The sequence below is a fragment of the Bos indicus genome, chromosome 26 (genome assembly GCF_029378745.1).
Source record: "Bos indicus isolate NIAB-ARS_2022 breed Sahiwal x Tharparkar chromosome 26, NIAB-ARS_B.indTharparkar_mat_pri_1.0, whole genome shotgun sequence".
Lineage (NCBI taxonomy): Eukaryota > Metazoa > Chordata > Mammalia > Artiodactyla > Bovidae > Bos > Bos indicus.
The window spans coordinates 5,126,951-5,147,131 of NC_091785.1; the positions used below are offsets into that span (position 1 = coordinate 5,126,951).

The 20,181-nt window shown below is 38.0% G+C and overlaps 1 protein-coding gene across 1 annotated transcript in view; it reads left to right on the top strand.

Annotated features, from left to right (window-relative positions):
* Positions 1-20,181, top strand: part of PCDH15 (protocadherin related 15) — a 1,036,870-nt gene that overhangs the window by 544,546 nt on the left and 472,143 nt on the right. The window contains exon 8 of the mRNA XM_070780422.1: positions 17,288-17,458. Within this exon, the coding sequence (XP_070636523.1) occupies positions 17,288-17,458 (171 nt within the window). The remainder of the gene's footprint in view (positions 1-17,287; positions 17,459-20,181) is intronic.

A 20,181-nucleotide genomic window follows, 5' to 3' on the forward strand; every position in this document is an offset into this window, starting at 1 on the left:
TGCTATTTCTTAAGAAACTTTAACATAAAATACTCAGTATGCCAATGTGACGTATTACGAGGCGACATATCCTTATCTTCTTCAAAACATTTAAATTATATAGATTCAGATATAAAAATTACTTTTCAGAATAACCCTTATCCTGACCTTTCCTCATGTCTACCACACACTGATAAGTGGAATAAGTGCTAATTTTACAGCCATTGTTTCTATTTCTGCCAGTTTCTTGGGCATATTCTGGAGAGTACGACTGAAGTGGAGGAAGATAGAGGTTTAAGAACTATTTAAAAAATTTTCAAGTAATGAAGGCATGTAATGATACTATTTCTGCTTATTAGTACACATAAAATTTAAGGAAATTTAGGTAAATGTCTCAAAAAATAAAAGAGAGTTTCAGAAAAGAAAGAACACACTTCTAAAGTGATTTAGACCAAGGAAAACTTATTGCTGCTATTTTCATTATTGAATAAAGAAATCCAACAGAGTCAAGTTACTAGGATGTGTTTTACAATTCTGGTTGGTGATAGTCCATCTTTCATTAGTGAAGGGAAGCAAGATACACACCTCCAAGGTCTTAGATAACTGAGTTAGGGTCAAAGACTCAGGACAACTCTAATTATTTTGCTTTTTTAAAATTTTCTTTCTCTACTGCAAATACCTGATAAAGTAATGAAAGAGTATGTTATATATATATCTATATATATCTATATCTATGAGTGAATCTGGTGGATGCCTGTAGTCCTTTTGTTAACTTCAAACTACTTGAATATTAAATATGTAAGTGTTAAAAGTCTCTTTATTCCAAGGCTCCTATGATATTGCCAAAAATAAATCTAAACATCAGCATTATTTATTCTTTTGAACTTTTTATTTTGTATTGGGGCATAGCCAATTAAATGTGATAGTATCAGGTTAACTGTGGAGGGACTCAGCCATACATATACATGTATCCATTCTCCACTAAACTCTTCCCCTAGCCAGGCTACCACATAATATTGTACTATACAATAGCTCCTTGTTGGTTATCCATTTTCAATACATTAGTGTGTACATGACTACCTCAAGCTCCCCAACTATCCTTTCCCCCCTGGCAACATAAGTTTGTCTTCCAAGTCTGTGAGTCTCTTTGTGTTTTGTAATGTAAATAAGTTCAGTTGTATCTTTTGGGGTTTTTTTGAGTTCACATATAGGGGATATCATACAATATTTCTCCTCTGTCTTGAACATCAGCATTTTTGTCTCATATTCTTAATAAAACAGGTTTCATATAATTTCACAGTATTTGTTAGAGTTCACATTTTTCCTGGCTCCACTTCACATAACCAATATTTAACTTAATACAGTCCTAAATATAGAGCACATACTGAATGAATTAGAAATTAGCATTTATCTCTAGTTTGATCAAAGAATAGTGAGCAATTAAACTATTTTATAGCAAGAAAGACTTTCAATTAAGTTTAAGGAATTGAAGTCTTACTTATCATTTGATGGTTAGAGGTGTTTATTGCCTGAACATTTTCATAGTTGAAATATTTGCAGTTTTATTAAATTGTGTTTTGTAAAAAAGAATGGATTATGACTGAGTTAGGTGTCTGTGAGTTATTTTTAATATAAAATTTATTTTGAAGTTCTACTAGGCGTATAGATCTTATTTTTGAGTCAAACAAACACAAAAACCAGTTCTTCCTTGCAATACATTGACGAAATTTTCTACTTATTTAATAAATAATTAATCAAAAAACACTGAGGGGCTTTGATATGTCAGGTATCAGGATTCAATAAATTGTGTTATGATCATGTGGACACAGAGGACTGGGGGCTTTAAATAAAGATTGTCACTAAGTATTCAGTGACAAGGTCAATACAACTTCCTTATGAGGCACTGACAGAAAGTTGCAGCTAGGTCAATATTCATCACACTCTGATGAATATTACTTGTGGCTCTCTTGGTTCTATGTTGTAGTTATCTAATGCTTTTAAATTCCTCCATGTCAGTTTTGTGTTGGATTATTCTTTGTATCCCCCACAATTTCTTGCATAACTGCACTCACAAAAGTTGTAGAAGCTAACCAAAGGTTTTGTTGTAGGGAGGAAGCCAAATCTGACTCCAAGTAGGAACTGATTATTTGACTTGCCTTTCATTGCTTTTGTTATTATAATCATACAGAACAGTTTGCCTCACAGAATCATGCCCCTCTGGCTGACTGTTAAAGTATGTTTCTTCAGAACTCTGTCCACTTGTGGATGACAGGAAGGAAGAAATTAACACATACCCTGACTGAGGCTTGCCGTTCTAGTTCAGTTCAGTTCAGTCTCTCAGTTGTGTCCAACTCCTTGCAACCCCATGGACTGCACCACAGAAGGCCTCCCTGTCCACCGCTAACTCCCAGAGCTTGCTCAAACTCATGTCCATTGAGTCGATGATGCCATCCAACCTCTCTCATCCTCTTCTCCTCCTGCCTTCAATTTTTCCCAGCATCAGAGTCTTTTCCAATGAGTCAGTTCTTCACATCAGTAGGCCAAAGTATTGGAGTTTCACTTCAGCATCAGTCCTTCCAATGAGTATTCAGGACTGATTTCCTTTAGGATGGATTGGTTAGACATCCTTGCAGTCCAAGGGACTCTCAACAGTCTTCTCCAACACCACAGTTCAAAAGCATCAATTCTTCAGTGCTCACCTTCCTCTATAGTCCAACTCTCACATCGATGCATGACTACAGGAAAAACTATAGCTTTGACTAGACAAAGCTTTGTTGGCAAAGCAATGTCTCTGCTTTTTAATATACTGTCTAGGTTGGTCATAACTTTCCTTCCAAGGAGTAAGCGTCTTTTAATTTCATGGCTGCATCACCATCTGCAGTGATTTTGGAGCCCAGAAAAATAAAGTCTGGCACTCTTCCACTGTTTCCCCATCTAGTTGCCATGAAGTGGTGGGACCGGATGCCATGATCTTAGTTTTCTGAATGTTGAACTTTAAGCCAGCTTTTTCACTCTCCTCTTTCACTTTCATCAAGAGGCTCCTTAGTTCTTCTTCACTTTCTGCCATAAAGGTGGTGTCATCTGTATATCTGAGGTTATTGATATTTCTCCCAGCAATCTTGATTCCAGTTTGTGCTTCATCCAGCCCTAACCCTAACCCTAATTTTTTTTTGGATGTACTCTGCATATAAGTTAAATAAGCAGCGTGATAATATACAGTCTTTCCGTATTTGGAACCAGTCTGTTGTTCCACGTCCAGTTCTAACTGTTGCTTCTTGACCTGCAGATTTCTTGACCATACAGATTTCTCAGGAGGCAGGTCAGGTGGTCCGGTATTCCTATCTCTTTAAGAATTTTCCACAATTTGTTATGCTCCACACAGTCAAAGGCTTTGGCATAGTCAATAAGGCAGAAGTAGATAATTTTCTGGAGCTCTCTTGCTTTTTCAATGATCCAACGGATGTTGACAATTTGGTTTCTGGTTCCACTGCCTTTTCTAAATCCAGCTTGGACATCTGGAAGTTCACGGTTCATGTACTGTTGAAGCCTGGCTTGGAGAATTTTGAGCATTACTTTACTAGTATTTGAGATGTGTGCAATTATGCAGTAAGTAGTCTGAGCATTCCTTAGCATTGCCTTTCTTTGGGATTGAAATGAAAACTGACCTTTTCCAGTCCTGTGGCCACTGCTGAGTTTTCCAAATTTGCTGGCATATTGAGTGTAGCACTTTCACAGAATCATCTTTTAGGATTTAATATAGCTCAACTGGAATTCCATCACCTCCACTAGCTTTATTCATAGTGATGCTTTCTAAGGCCCACTTGACTTCACATTCCAGGATGTCTGGCTCTAGGTGAGTGATCACACCATCATGGTTATCTGGATCATGAAGATCTTTTTTGTGTAATTCTGTGTATTCTTGCCACCTCTTAATATCTTCTGCTTCTGTTAGGTCCGTACCATTTCTGTCCTTTATTGTGCCCATTGTTGCATGAAATGTTCCCTTGGTATCTCTAATTATCTTGAACAGATCTGTAGTCTTTCCCATTGTATTGTTTTCCCTTATTTCTTTGCATTGATCACTGAGGAAGGCTTTCTTATCTTTCCTTGCTATTCTTTGGAACTCTGCATTCAAATGCATATATCTTTCCTTTCCTCCTTTGCCTTTTGCTTCTGTTCTTTTCACGGCTATTTGTAAGACCTCCTCAGACAATTATTTTGCCTTTTTGCATTTCATTTTCTTGGGTATGGTCTTGATCCCTGTCTCCTAGACAAAGTCACAAACCTCCGTACATAGTTCTTCTGGCACTCTGTCTATCAGATCTAATCCCTTGAATCTATTAGTCACTTCCAGTGTATAATCATAAGGGATTTGATTTAGGTCACACCTGAATGGTCTAGTGGTTTTCCCTACTTTCTTCAATTTAAGTCTGAATTTGGCAATAAGGAATTCATGGTCTGTGCCAAAGTCATTCTAGGAGATGTTTTGCAAGATTAATGGCCTTTTTACTTTGCTTCCTCACCTCCCCTCATCTCTAACCTATAAAAAAACCTGGCATCCAGACCCCAATAAGATGGTTATTTTTAGGCACTAGCCTGCCATCTTCTCAGTCTGCTGGCACTCCGATTAAAGTCTCTTCCTTGCCTCATACCCTCGTCTCAGATTCACTGGCCTGTAGTGTAGGGAGCAGATCGAGCTTGGACCTGCTAACAGTTTCATATAATTAAATGTTGAGTGTTAGCAACTTTATAAGTGATATGTGAAATAATGTGCACTGAGAAAATACAAGTTAGACAGTCAAACTTGATTAACTCTTAAAGGAGATGCATCCTTGGTTGCCAGTTACAGACACAGTTTCCTAAACTAGTGATATTTTTAAATGTTTAAACTTTTAAAGTATTATCTTATTTTTAAAATGATAGAAAGGAATAAGGAAGGAAAATAGAATAGAAGGAAGGATTTGAGGGGGGTAGTTTTTAATACATATTGGATTTACACATAGCAATGAATGAAAATATAAACTTAATAAAATCACATAAAATATTTATGGAAATAATTATGCTTTATTTATATGCTCCCAATTTACAATGCTATTTCCTTTATTCAGAAGAGTCACAAAAAGCAAGCATTTTACTAGAAGAGCAAAATATTCCTTTCTTTTTAGCTTTTATTATAATTGTTGGGGGCTTTGTTTAAGGCAATATTTTATGATCAAATTCTGAACTGTGAAAAGAAAATTATGGATTAAAAGCACCTTTCCAAGACTTGCAAGTTAGGAACGTGCACAAGGCCTATTTTCATATCTCTATTTATATTGTATTTATTGGTGACAAATTCTGGAAAATGTCTATCTATATATTAACCAGGTTGGTAGTTTTTCTTAGTGTATTTCACCTGTAGTAGTGAAAAGGAGCAGAATGTGCCAGCATAAAGTGTGTCTCTTTAGCATATATACAAAATATTAATCAGTCAATCTAAGAAAGTTATGAAAATTTTTATTTACCAAAGTGAGGATTATAACCCAGGGACAGCTTCTCAGAGGAGCTATTCTGCCCATCAGAGGTCAAAGCACAGTTACATGTAAGTTTCTGGGACAAAGGGCTATATAATAAATGATATATTATAGACAATTTACACAATCTACATGTACAAAGGGTAATTGACCATTGATCCTCATGACTTCTTCCATGATTAAAAAGGAGGGTTATCTCCTAAGGAGTTGTGACCCTTGATGAGATTAGAAAGAATACTAATTCCTAAGGAGGTATGGTTAACCTACATGTACAGTACACACTGAAGGGGAAGACATTTTCTCATTTGCCTAAATTATTAATTTTATTTCAGCACGCATAAGAATTATTTTGGGCTGAGTAATAAACAAAAAACACAGCAGGCAGAAAAGAAGCTCTAAAAACTAATAGAATTTTCATTTACAAGTAAAAACTCCAATTGTAAAGAGTGTCTTTCTATCTGTACAAAGAAGGCAAGGATGATTCTAAATCTCTAGAAACTTATCAGTGGAGAAGGCTTGCATTTAAATCTGTATAACAAACATACAGAAGAGTCTGAAATGCAGTATATGGGTGCTATCTTAAAAACTTCAGAAATTTCTCAATTCCTTTCCGAGGCAAACCTTTCAACATCAGAGTAATCCAAATCTATGTGCCAACCACTAATGTCTAAGAAGCTGAAGTCAAACAGTTCGTGACAACCTCCCAGAATTTCTAGAGCTTACACTAGAAAAAGATGTCCTTTTCATCATAGGGGAATGGAATTCAAAACTATTGCAATCAAGCAATACCTGGAATAACATGCAAATTTGGCCTTGGGGTACTGAATGAAGCAGGTCAAAGGCTAACATAGTTTTGACAAGAGAACACACTGGTCATAGCAAATACCCTCTTCCAAAAACACAAGAGACAACTCTATACATAGACATCAACAGATGGTTAATACCAAAATCAGACTGATTATATTCTTTCAGCCAAAGATGAAGAAGCTCTATACAGTCAGCAAAAATAAGACCAGAAGCTCTATACAGTCAGCAAAAATAAGACCAGGAGCTGACTGTGGCTCAGAACATGAACTCTTTATTGTAAAATTCAGACTTAAATTGAAGAAAGTAGAGGAACCACTGGGCCATTCAAGTATAAGATACATCAAATCTCTTATGATTATACAGTGGAAGTGACAAATAGATTCAAAGGATTAGATCTGATAGACAGAGTATCTGAAGAACTATGGACAGAGATTCATAACATTGTAACAAGAGGTAGTGACCAAAACTATCCCAAAGAAAAGGAAATTCAAGAAGACAAAGTAATTGTCTGAGGGGGCCTTACAAAAAGTTGAGAAAAGAAGGGAAGCAAAAGGCAAAGGAGAAAAAGAAAGATACACCCATATGAATGCAGAGTTCCAAAGAATAGCAAGGAGAGATATGGAAGGCCTTTTTCAATGAACAATGCAAAGAATAGAGGAAAACAATAAAATTGAAAAGATTAGAGATCTCTTCAAGAAAATTGGAGATATCAAGGGAGCATTTCATGAAAATTTAGACACAATAAAGGGCAAAAATGGCAAGGACCTAACAAAAACAGAAGAGATTAAAAAGAGATGCAAGAATACACAGAACTGTACAAAAAAAGGTGCTAATGCCCAGGATAATCACAATGGTGTGGTCACTCACCTAGAGCCAGACATCCTGGAGCATGAAGTCAAGTGGACCTTATGAAGCATTGTTCTGAATAAAGCTAGTGGAGGTGATGGAATTCCAGCTGAGCTATTTAAAATCCTAAAAGATGATGCTGTGAAAGTGCTGCACCCAATATGCCAGCAAATTTGGGAAATTCATCAGTGACCACAGGACTAGAAAATGTCAGTTTTCATTCCAATCCCAAAGAAGGGCAGTGCCAAAGAATGTTCAAACTACCTCACAGTTACACTCATTTCACAAGCCAGCAGGCTAATGCTTCAAGCTAGGCTTCAACCGAACATGAACGGAGAACTTCCAGATGTTCAAGCTGGATTTAGAAAAGGCAGAGGAACCAGAGATCAAATTGCCAACATTCACTGGATCATAAAGAAAGCAAAGAAATTCCAGAAGAATATCTACTTATTCTTCATTGACTACACTAAAGCCTTTTACTGTGTAGACCACAACAAACTGTAGAGAATTTTTAAAGAGATGGGAATACCAGACCACCTTGCCTGCCTCCTGACAAGAAGCAACAGTGAGAACTGGACATGAAAAAATGGACAGATTCAAAATTGGGAAAGCAGTATATCAAGGCTGTATATTGTCACCCTGCTCATTTAACTTGCAAGCAGAGTACATCATGTGAAATACCAGGCTGGATGAATCAAAAGCTGGAATCAAGATTGCTAGGAAAAATATCAAAACCCTCAGATAGGCAGATGATACCACTCTAACGGCAGAAAATGAAGAGGAACTAAAGAGTCTCTTAAAAGTGAAAGATGAGAGTGAAAAAGCTGACTTAAAACTCACCATTCAAAGAAGTAAGATCATGGCATCCAGTTCCATAACTTCATGGCAAATAGAAGGGGAAGTAGTAGAAGCAGTGACAGATTTTATTTTCTTAGTTTCCAAAATCACCAGGACCTGTGACTGAGCCATGAAATTGAAAGATGCTTGCTCTTTGCCCTGACAGATATAGTAAATCTTGACAGTATTAAGAACAGAGACATCATTTTGCCAACAAAGATCCATTTAATCAAATCTGTCTTTTCCATAGTTATGTATGGATGTAAAAGTTGGATCATGAAAGAGGCTGAGTGCTGAAACACTGATGTTTTTGAATTGTTCTGGAGAAGAGTCTCAAGAGTCCCATAGTTTGCAAAGAGTTCAAACTGAAACAGGAGGGAAGGGGACAGGGTACAACATTTGAAAGAATTTCATACCCCAAGACAAAGCATAAATCTATTAGAATCAAATGGGTCCAAGATGGCATACAAGTCACCTTCAACTAGACCTTGATCTTCAATCAGCAAGCTAAATGACATATCCAGAGGAGCCATGACAGGTCAAGGCACCAAAAGACCAAAATACAGGTGGTGGCCCAATTTTCTCTACCCTTTCCCCCAAATGATTGGAATAATCTTCCCACTTAGCCTATGAAATTACCCAGCTCTTAAAAACTAACTATGCCATATCTCAAAGCAGCTGCACTCACCCCATGTAATGGCCCACACTCTGTCTATGGAGTGTGCTTCTCTCTGAATAAATCCACTTCTTACCTACCCCTTTGTTTCTATTTCTATGATGAAACATCAAGAACCTAAGCTTCACTAGGTCCTGAAACCAGGTCTGTGGTCTCAGTTGGAAGACTGTGGGTATTGTCTGAGTTGAAGTCCAAGCCACGGGGGTTTGAGTACCAAACTAGGTTTTGGTTAGATTTGAGTCCTGGCTCATGGATTCAAGTCCCAAACTGAGGTAAACAGTTTCAAAACCAGTCAGTCCTAAAGGAAATTAACTTTTAACATTCATTGGAAGGACTGATGCTGAAACTCCAATTCTTTGGCCACCTGACGCGAAGAGCTGACTCATTGGAAAAGACCCTGATGCTTGGAAAGAATGGAGGCAAAAGGAAAAGAGGGTGGAGGATGATGAAATGGGAATCAGAAGTTTGGTTAATAGAGCCTAAGAAAGAACTTCACAGTAAAGAAAGAACACTCACAGTGACAAGTGAATACGATTTATTAAAGAGAAGGAATGTACAAAGCTCTCAGCATAGACATTGAGAGGGGATAAAGAGTCCCCCAAAAGTGGGACTTAAAACAGTTTATATCCTTGCCAGTATTAATCTGTACATTTTTGATTGGCTCCTGTCCTTAAAATACATCATTTCTAACCTATCATTTTAAAGGTCAAAATGTTTAGCTTAAAATCTTTATGGCTTCTCTTGATCCTCAGATTAAGTCATCACCCTTTTTCATGCATCCTGGTCATTTTGCAATGGACCTGATGTATGGGCTAAAAGATTAATGATCAACAGTTGTTTTTCCCTCAGGCATATGAAACAGAAGTTAATTACTGCCCTCCCTGGATCTGAGTGCTAATAGTTTATCAGACCAAGGATACATTCCAGGAATTTGGAACAAAGGGTATAACTTTAGGTTAATGGAGGGAGATATTTATTGAAAACCAGCTCTCAGAGTATTACACTGACTGCCTTCAAGGAAATGATGAGATAGGATCACTGACTCAGTGGACATGAATTTGAGAAAACTCAAGAGACAGTGAAGGTCAGGGAAGCCTGGCCTGTTACATTCCATGTATTGCAAACATGGACATGACTTAACAACTGAACAATACCATTCCTCTAGACTGAATTCTTACCCTTGAGAAAGGTAAGAACCAAGGAAATGACCATTGGAATGTGGCACATCCAATATCACATAAAATGGTATTACTTCAATATCTTTCTTAAATTTTAATTGACACTGTCTTTTTTGCAAACTACATTCTACACAATTGTAGAGGTGGGAAAATTTTTCCATTCTACCCTTCTAGGTTCTTTGGTTGGTCTAATAATCACATGGCTATAAAACAGATTAATGGAAAAAAGACAAAGTTGTATCACATATATGACTTCCCCCGTGGCCTGGATGGTAAAGAATCTGTAATGCAGAAGACGTGGTTTCAATCCCTGGCTTAGGATACCTTGGAGAAGGGAATGGCTGCCCATTTCAGTATTCTTGTCTGGAGAATTTCATGGACAGGGGAGCCTGGGGGGCTTTTCAGTCCATGGGGCCTCAAAGAGTCAGATGCGACTAACACATACACATACTTTTTATATATGGGGGATACTCAGGAAAACAGGGTAACTCCTCCCCAGTATGGCAGAAGCCCTCACCTTAAGTGTCATCTTTAGCTAAACACAGAAGATATTGAAGGTAGAAGTTTAGTTAAGGGAAGTTAGGTGGCAGAGTGGTAAAGAATCTGCCTACCATTGCAGGAGACATGGGTTTGATCCCTGGGTCCATCCCCTGGAGAAGGAAATGGCAACACACTCCATTCTTGCCTGTAAAATTTCATGGATCCTGGAGGCCTAATTCCATAGGGTTGCAAAAGAATCAGACAGAACTTAAGAGAGTAAACAACAACAAAAGTTGATATGCATATTTCAGTCGCTAGTGATAAGATCATCTCCCTCTTCAAGGTATAACCAAGGAGACATCTTTACAAAAGATTTCCCTTGTATATGTAAATGTCCCTTACAAAAGGCTGACTATTTCTCAGTTTTCAAAGCTTCCTTTGTGCTTTCAGTTTCTTAAAAATAATCAGCCTAAAATAATCATATTTGGGGATGGCAAATTCTACTCCCCTATATAATTTAAAATAGTAGGTTTGATGTGTTTTCTAAAAAAAAAAAAAAGAAAAAAAAGTTAAATTAAGACTTTTCTATTTATACTCAATTCATAGGTTTATAGTATAATTTAAAATTCTTATTTGTAGACCAAAATTATCTCACATGTCATTTGCTACCCCTAGTATATGTTAAACTGTACTAGATATAATAGACAAACATGGAAAATTTAAAACATTTAAAGAAAATGAAAAGTGAAAGTGAAGTCGCTCAGTCATGTCCGACTCTTTTCAACCCCATGGACTGTAGCCTACCAGGCTCCTCCCTCCATGGGATTCTCCAGGCAAGAGTACTAGAGTGGGTTGCCATTTCCTTCTCCAGGGGAACTTCCCAAACCAGGGATCAAACCTGGGTGTCCCGCATTCCAGGCAGATGCTCTAACCTCTGAGCCACCAGGGATTCAAAACAGTTAAAGGAGGACTTAAAAAAATTATATAAAATTATATACTTATATATTTAACCAATCAAGAGAATTCCCTGGAAAGCCAGTGGTTAGGAATCTGCTCCCTTACTGCCAAGGGCCTGGAATCAACCTCTAGTTGGAGAACTAAGATCCCACAAGATATGCAATGAGGCCAAAAGTTAATAATAAATTTTAAGAAGTAAATAAAAATTTAACCAATCATGATTATCAGTACAATCTCAATATGTTCATTCCGTTCTTGAGAAAGAAAAATGTTTTTCTCTGTCCTCTTAGATTTACTAATCAGAGACTTTTGTATTAGACTGACCAAAACCAAAATAAAACAAAACCCAAGGGCTTTCCTGGTGGTCCAGTGGTTAAAAAACTGCCTTGCAGTGCAGGGGACACAGGTTCAATTCCTGGTCCAGGAAGATCTCATATGGTTCAGAGCAACTAACCCTGTGCACCACTGAAACAAGAAATCAAGTTCTTGTTCATGGAGAACTTCATGAACATGCAAACCCTCACCCAAGCAGAGTTTATATTAAAGGAGAGAGAAGTATAAAGCTCCCAGCACAGACACTGAGAAGAGGTGACATGACCCAAAAGGTGGCTTAAAACTCAACATTCAGAAAAAAAGATCACGGCATACAGTCCCATCACTTTATAGCAAATAGACGGGGGAACAATGGAAATAGTGACAGACTATTTTCTTGGGCTCCAAAATAACTGCAGATGGTGATTGCAGCCATGAAATTAAAAGTCACTTGCTCCTTGGAAGAAAACGAAGATGGGAATCTGAGTTCTTGTCTGAAGAATGGAATCCATAAACAGGCAACATTCACAGTAGTAAGAAAATAGGATTTATTAAAGCAGAGGAAAGTCCAAAGCTCTCAGCATAGATACTGAGAGGGGGTATAGAGTCCCCCCAAGGTGGGACTTAGAGAAGTTTTTATATCCTTTCTTAAATCACAGTATTTCTAACCAATTAATTTAAAGATCAAGATACTTAGCATCTTTATGCCTTCTCTTGATCCTTGGATTAAGTCACCACCCTTTTTGATACCCTCTGGCCATTTTACAATAAAACAGATGTATGGGCTTATGAACCAGAGATCAAATTGCCAAAATCCATTGGATCATCTAACGGCTTTTCCAGTAGTCATAAATGAATGTGAGAGTTGGACTATAAAGAAAGCTGAGCACTAATGAATTGATGTTTCTGAACTGTGGTGTTGGAGAAGACTCTTGAGAGTCCCTTGGACTGCAAGGAAATCTAACCAGTCCATCCTAAAGGAGATCAGTCCTGGGTGTTCATTGGAAGGACTGATGCTGAAGCTGAAACTCCAATACTTTGGCCACCCCATGCAAAGAGTTGACTCATTGAAAAAGACCCTGATGCTGAGAGGGATTGGGGGCAGAAGGAGAAGGGGACAACAGAGGATGAGATGGTTGGATGGAATCACCAACCCAATGGACATGAGTTTGAGTAAACTCTGGGAGTTGGTGATGGACAGGGAAGCTTGGTGAGCTGCAGTCCATAGGGTCACAAAGAGTCAGACATGACTGAGCAACTGAATTGAACTGAACTGATTGCGTAATCGAAAAAGCAAGAGAGTTCCAGAAAAACTACACCAAAGACTTTGACTGTGTAGATTGAAACAAACTGTGGAAAATTCTTAAAGAAATGGGAATATCCGACCACCTGACCTGTCTCCTGAGAAATCTGTATGGTCAAGAAATCTGCAGGTCAAGAAGCAACAGTTAGAACTGGACATGTAACAACATACTGGTTACAAATAGGGAAAGGAGTATGTCAAGGCTATATATTGTCACCTTGCTTATTTAGCTTATGTGCAGAGTACATCATGTGAAATGCCGGGCTGGATAAAGCACAGGCTGGAATCAAGATTGCTGGGAGAAATATCAATAACCTCAGATATACAGATGACACCACCTTATGGCAGAAAGTGAAGAAGAACTAAAGAGCCTCTTGATGAAAGTGAAAGAGGAGAGTGAAAAAGTTGATTTAAAACTCAACATTCAGAAAACTAAAATCATGACATCCAGTCCCATCACCTCATGGCAAATAGATGGGGAAACAACGGAAACAGTGACAGACTTTATTCTCCTGGGCTCCAAAATCATTGCAGGTGGTGACTGAAGCTATGAAATTAAAAGATGCTTGTTGCTTGGAAGAAAAGCTATGACTGACCTAGACAGCATATTAAAAAGCAGAGATATTACTTTGCCATGACTGAACTTAATTGAACTGATTGGCTTAGGATTAATGATCACCAGTTGTTTTTCCCCCAAGCATATGGAATATAATTTAATTACTGCCCTTGCCTGGATCTGAGTGCTAATAATCTATCAGACTAAAGACATATTCCAGGAATTTAGGACAATGGACCAGGATATTTACTGAAAACAAGACTGAGGTCTCAGAGTTCTATACTGACTGCTCAGTAATTTCTACCTCAAAACCTAGACAGCATATTAAAAAGCAAAGATACTACTTTGCCAGCAAAGGTCCATATATTCAAAGCTATGGCTTTTCCAGTAGTCATGTATGAATTGTGAGAGTTGGACCATAAAGAAAGCTGAGCACCGAAGAATTGATGCTTTTGAACTGTGGTGTTGAAGAGGACTCTTGAGAGTCCTTTTGACTGCAAGGAGATCAAACCAGTCAGTCCTAAAGGAAATCAACCCTGAATGTTCATTGGAAGGACTGATGCTGAAGCTGAAGCGCCAATACTTTGGCTACCTGATGTGAAGGGTTAACTCATTAGACAAGACTCTGATGCTTGCAAAGATTGAAGGCAAGAAAAGAAGGGGATGACAGAGGATGAGATGGTTGGATGGCATCACTGATTCAATGGACATGAGTTTGAGCAAGCTCTGGGAAGCCTGGCGTGCTGCAGTCCATGGGGTCACAATGAGTTGGACATGACTGAGTGGCTGAACTGAACTGAACTATAGCAGTTTATATCTTTACCAGTATTGATATATTCATTTTTGATTGGCTCACGTCCCTGATGAATGTAATTTCTGATCAATTAGTTTGAAAGTCCCTATTTCCAGTCTATCATTTTTATGGCTTATTTTTTAATCCCCCTGTGCTTGGGTTTTCATAGACACTGAGTTATCATCCCACAACCCTTTCTCATGACTGCAGGCCATCTTTCAAAGACCAAATAGGGACCAGATGTATGGGCTAAAAGTTAATGGTCCACCATATGTTTTCTGTCTTGACAAGTTGGTCAACAATTTACTGAATGTTTTGTCTTGCGTCTGGATGTCTTATGACCTGCCAGACCAAGGACACATTCCTCTAAAAGTCAGGAAATTGGAACAAAGGGTATAGCTTTAGGTTAATGGAGAGAGATGTTTGTATGAGAGAAAGAGTTGGATTTAAAAAAGAACTGGAGTCTCATCCCTACAATGACAGCCTTGCAATTTCTTAGTTAGTTTTCAGTGGCTCAGTCATGTTTGACTCTTTTCAACCCCATGGACTGCAGCACACCAGCCTTCCCTGTCTATCACCAAGTCCTGGAGCTTGCTCAAACTCATGTCTGTTGAGTTGATGATGCCGTCCAACCATCTCATCCTCTTTCATGTCCTTCTTCTCCTTCCTTCAATCTTTCCCAGCATCAGGGTCTTTTCCAATGAGTCAGTTCTTCGCATCAGGTGGCATAAGTATTAAATATCTACCTCCCCACAATAATTGAGTCTGTACTTTAGAGCCTGGGGACCTCAACTACTGAGACCACATGCAGCAACTACTGAAGCCTGAGTGCCCTAGAGCCCATGCTCCACAACTAGAGAAACCACCACAGTGAGAAGGCCACACACTACAGCTGGAGAGTAGCTCCCACTCTCCACAACTAGAGAAAGCCCCCTATCTGCAAGGAATCAGATCCATCACAGCCATAAATAAATAAATAAATATAAAAATATATATATATATAGAAAACCCCCAAACAGATTAACAAGTGAAAAGAATAAGGTATTGTTATATGTGTAAGAAAGCAAGCAAATGAAGTTGCTTCCTAAGCAGCTAAAGAATGAGTAGGTTTCTAGGGAATAAGCAGGAGGTAAAGAAAGTTTGTGATGATGTTTGTTTATGTCGATTCTAGTGTTTTTCTTCTCTTTGTTTCTTTTCTCATGGCTATAAAACTCCCCCAGAGAACACTTTCATGGCAGCTTCACTTGCAAATGTTTCTGCTTTTAATAAATTAAGGGAAACTCTAAAAAGGCTTCTTTCTGGGTATGATCAATCTCTAATGTCTTTAATTTAATTTAAAATAATTTGTAAATAATAATTTGATAAATTAAACATCAAAGAATACAAGAGTTTTTACCAAACTCATGTTCTGCTGCTTGCCACTTGAAAGGTAATGCTCAACAGACAGTTGTTGTTAGTAAAGAAAGGTTGCTTTATTCAGGAGTCAGGAAAGCTGGAAGAAGACAGAGTTGTGTCCAGGAACCAATAGTAAATATTCTGCTCTATCATGAAAGTTTTTAAAGGGAGAAAGGGGAAACTTATCACAGATAATCATTTGGGTAGGAATCAGAGTCTTTGTTACTGTCCACTCTGTGCAGTCTTCTTTCTGATTGACTGGTGTTGAGATAACAGGATGGTATTCTAGGAATCTTGTACTCACCTGAAGTTACAATTCTCCACCTAGTGGGGTCTTGGTTCCTGGAGAAGAACTCAAAGATATTGTTATACATATTACTTGAGGGGGAACCAGGTTTTACTTTATCACTGCACTATTATTTCTTGATTGCACTTCCTTTGTTTCTGCATTCCCTCACTCTTCTAATTAGCAATTGTTTGAATCTCCCTTTGGAACTCAGGGAAGGTCAAAGAAGCTGAATGAAATCTATTTCCTACAAATAAGAAATGGGGAACACTGAACAGGATTTGTACCTGGTAAGGCCCCACAAGGTCCTAGTTGGTTTGAGAGTCATAAAGATATTGCATTCAAGAAAGGTTGCCCTTGCAAAATTGCATCAATAGAGCTTCTGCTTCCCTAGATCTTACCAAAGAACACTTTGCAACCCATAAGAATGGAAAAACAAAACAGACAATAAAATAAAATAAAATCTGTGATCTCTGGCAATATTGTGGTTAGTGGAAAAGAGGAAAAATGGAAATATAATTCTCATTACTGATACAAGGATACATTTCTCAGAAATTATAGTTTTTTAGAGTCTCAAAGAATGAAGAAATGAAACAATTGTCATTTATAAACTTGGAAACAAGTTATTTTAGTGATGCCAGAAGAGAGAAGGAAGGAGAGAAGGAAGGTTCTCAAAATATACTTTGTGACAGGCAATCTTATATGAAACATACAAATACATTTTCCAATGAGTATAGCAGATCTTGTGGGTCTTCTTTCCTTCCTTTTATTCACCTCTTCATTTAATTTTTCTTCTTTTTCTTCTCTCTCTCTCTCCCCCCACTTTTTTAAAATGAGCAACATTTATTTCATAAACTTAAATTTCTTGAAGCATCATAAATAAAATAAAATAAAATAAAATACTGGAGTGGGGACAGAAGTGAAGAAATCAAGAGTCATCTTGATTGTTAACTTGTTTGTTAACTGTCTTCTCAAAGGAAAAGTAAACATTTATGTATCTTCATGATGGGAGATGGTTTCACGACTTGGAGAAAACCTTCATGGAAGTTAGGCTCCTATCCTCCTACAGGGACTGGGAGATATTAATATAAGCTCTATTTTCCTTGATTATTACACTTCAAATGGATAATTCTTAGATCCTGGAGAAAGAGTCCTGGGTATAAAACTTGTAAAAGTTTGAGCTAGAAGAAGGTTGAGACCTCAAAGGGGCAGAGAAAGTATTTACACATGCAAGTTTTCTAAAGTAAATGCTCTAAGAAAAGGGAGGTCAGATGCCTACAGTCGGGAAGAAATGTGTCTATGGTGTAACCAAGCTGGAGGGAACATTGAGTACATCTTATGTTCTTTTTCTTTTCTCCCTCTCTCACAGGACCGTGCACAAAACCTAAATGAACGGCGAACCACCACCACCACCCTCACAGTGGACATTCTGGATGGAGATGACCTGGGTCCAATGTTTCTTCCATGTGTCCTCGTGCCAAACACTCGTGACTGTCGCCCACTCACCTATCAAGCTGCCATACCTGAGCTGAGAACTCCAGTAAGCATATTCTCATCTTTTCCTCTTCACTTCTACCTCTGTGACCCCCAGAGAGATCCTGTTCAAATATTTTGAACACATATGTGGTGAAAATAGTGTGCTTTTCTAAATGGATATTGGAAAATAGTTTATGTCCAAAACCATTTTGAGACAGTATGGGTAAATTTGTATTCATAATGTCTAATTATATAATTGAAGGAATGTCATGAAGTAACATGGCAGAAGATGAAATGGTTAGATAGCATCACCAACTTAATGGACATGAATTTGTGCAAACTTCAGGAAACAGTGAAGGACGCGGAAGCCTAGTGTCCATGCGGTCACAAATAGTCAGACACAATTGAGCGAGTGAACAACAACCTCAAGTAGCAGCCCATTTGACTCTGCTTTTTTTTTTCCCCATGTATGCTAAGTCGCTTCAGTCATGTCCGACTCTGTGGGACCCCATGGACGGCAGCCCACGAGGCTCCCCCGTCCCTGGGATTCTCCAAGCAACAACACTGGAGTGGGTTGCCATTTCCTTCTCCAATGCATGAAAGTGAAAAGTGAAAGTGAAGTCACTCAGTCATGTCCGACTCTTCACGACCCCATGAACTGCAGCCCACCAGGCTCCTCCATCCATGGGATTTTCCAGGGAAGAGTACTGGAGTGGGGTGCCATTGCCTTCTCCGTCCCCATGTAAAAAGCATAACAAAGATCAGTTGACATCATATACTTGGAAACTCCCAGAAATAACCCCAGCATTTTCTTTAATTCACTTGTCAACATTCAGCCCTTTCACCAGTGTTTTATAGTTTTCTATATATAGGTCTTTAGTTTCTTTAGGTAGATATATTCCTAAGTATTTTATTCTTTCCGTTGCAATGGCGAATGGAATTGTTTCCTTAATTTCTCTTTCAGTTTTCTCATTATTAGTGTATAGGAATGCAAGGGATTTCTGTGTGTTGATTTTATATCCTGCAACTTTACTATAATCATTGATTAGTTCTAGTAATTTTCTGGTGGAGTCTTTAGGGTTTTCTATGTAAAGGATCATGTCATCTGCAAACAGTGAGAGTTTTACTTCTTCTTTTCCAATTTGGATTCCTTTTATTTCTTTTTCTGCTCTGATTGCTGTGGCCAAAACTTCCAAAACTATGTTGAATAGTAATGGTGAAAGTGGGCACCCTTGTCTTGTTCCTGACTTTAGAGGAAATGCTTTCAATTTTTCACCATTGAGGATAATGTTTGCTGTGGGTTTGTCATATATAGCTTTTATTATGTTGAGGTATGTTCCTTCTATTCCTGCTTTCTGGAGAGTTCTTATCATTAATGGATGTTGAATTTTGTCAAAGGCTTTCTCTGCATCTATTGAGATAATCATATGGTTTTTGTTTTTCAATTTGTTAATGTGGTGTATTACATTGATTGATTTGCGGATATGGAAGAATCCTTGCATCCCTGGGATAAAGCCCACTTGGTCATGGTGTATGATCTTTTTAATGTGTTGTTGGATTCTGATTGCTAGAATTTTGTTAAGGATTTTTGCATCTATGTTCATCAGTGATATTACTCAGCCATTAAAAAGAATACATTTGAATCAGTTCTAATGAGATGGATGAAACTGGAACCTATTATACAGAGTGAAGTAAGCTGGAAAGAAAAACACCAATACAGTATACTAACGCATATATATGGAATTTAGAAAGATGGTAACAATAACCCTGTGTACAAGACAGCAACAGAGACACTGATGTATAGATCAGTCTTATGGACTCAGTGGGAGAGGGAGAGGGTGGGGAGATTTGGGAGAATAGCATTGAAGCATGTATAATATCATGTATGAAATGAGTCACCAGTCCAGGTTCGATGCACGGTACTGGATGCTTGGGGCTGGTGCACTGGGACGACCCAGAGGGACGGTAGGGGAAGGAGGAGGGAGGAGGGTTCAGGATGGGGAACGCGGGTATACCTGTGGCGGATTCATTTCGATATTTGGCAAAACCAATACAATGTTGTAAAGTTTAAAAATAAAATAAAAGCTAAAAAAAAAGAAAAAAACATTCAGCCCTAAGTCAGAGGACACATATATTAACAGGAGCCCTCTTGTCTTTTAAAATCCTGATATATTATTGGATATTATGCTTGGCTGTTTGGAGGGGGGAGCTAATGAATCCTGAATGTAAATATTCATTCATTAAAGACATATTTTAAAGAAACAAAAATTAAGTCATGTGTACATATTTTCTACATTCATTTCTTAATTTTTAAAAAAAAATTCAAATAAATCTATAAATTGGTGTTAGCCTAAAATTCACACCATAGACCTGCCTGGGTGATAAATATACATATCTAAGAATAAAAGTATAAGGCTAATAGATATTCTGTGTGTGTACACATGTGTGCTCAGTCATGTCCCACTCTTTGGGACCCCACGAACTGTAGCCTGCCAGGCTCCTCTGTCCATAGAATTCTCTAGTCAGGAATACTGAAGCGGGTTGCCATTTCCTACTCCATAGGATCTTCCCAATCCAGGGATTGAACCTTTGTCTCTTGTGTCTCCTGCCTTGGCAGACAGATTTTTTACCACTGTGCCACCTGGTAAGCCCAATAGATATCCTGCTTAGGCTAAAATATCAGTTTCTTCCTTAAATGTAAAAAAAAGAAGAAAAAATCTCTTTTAGAGCAGTCAAATTCCTAGGAGTCAACTATTTGATTAGTGTTTGCTGTTCCTATGAAAAGCA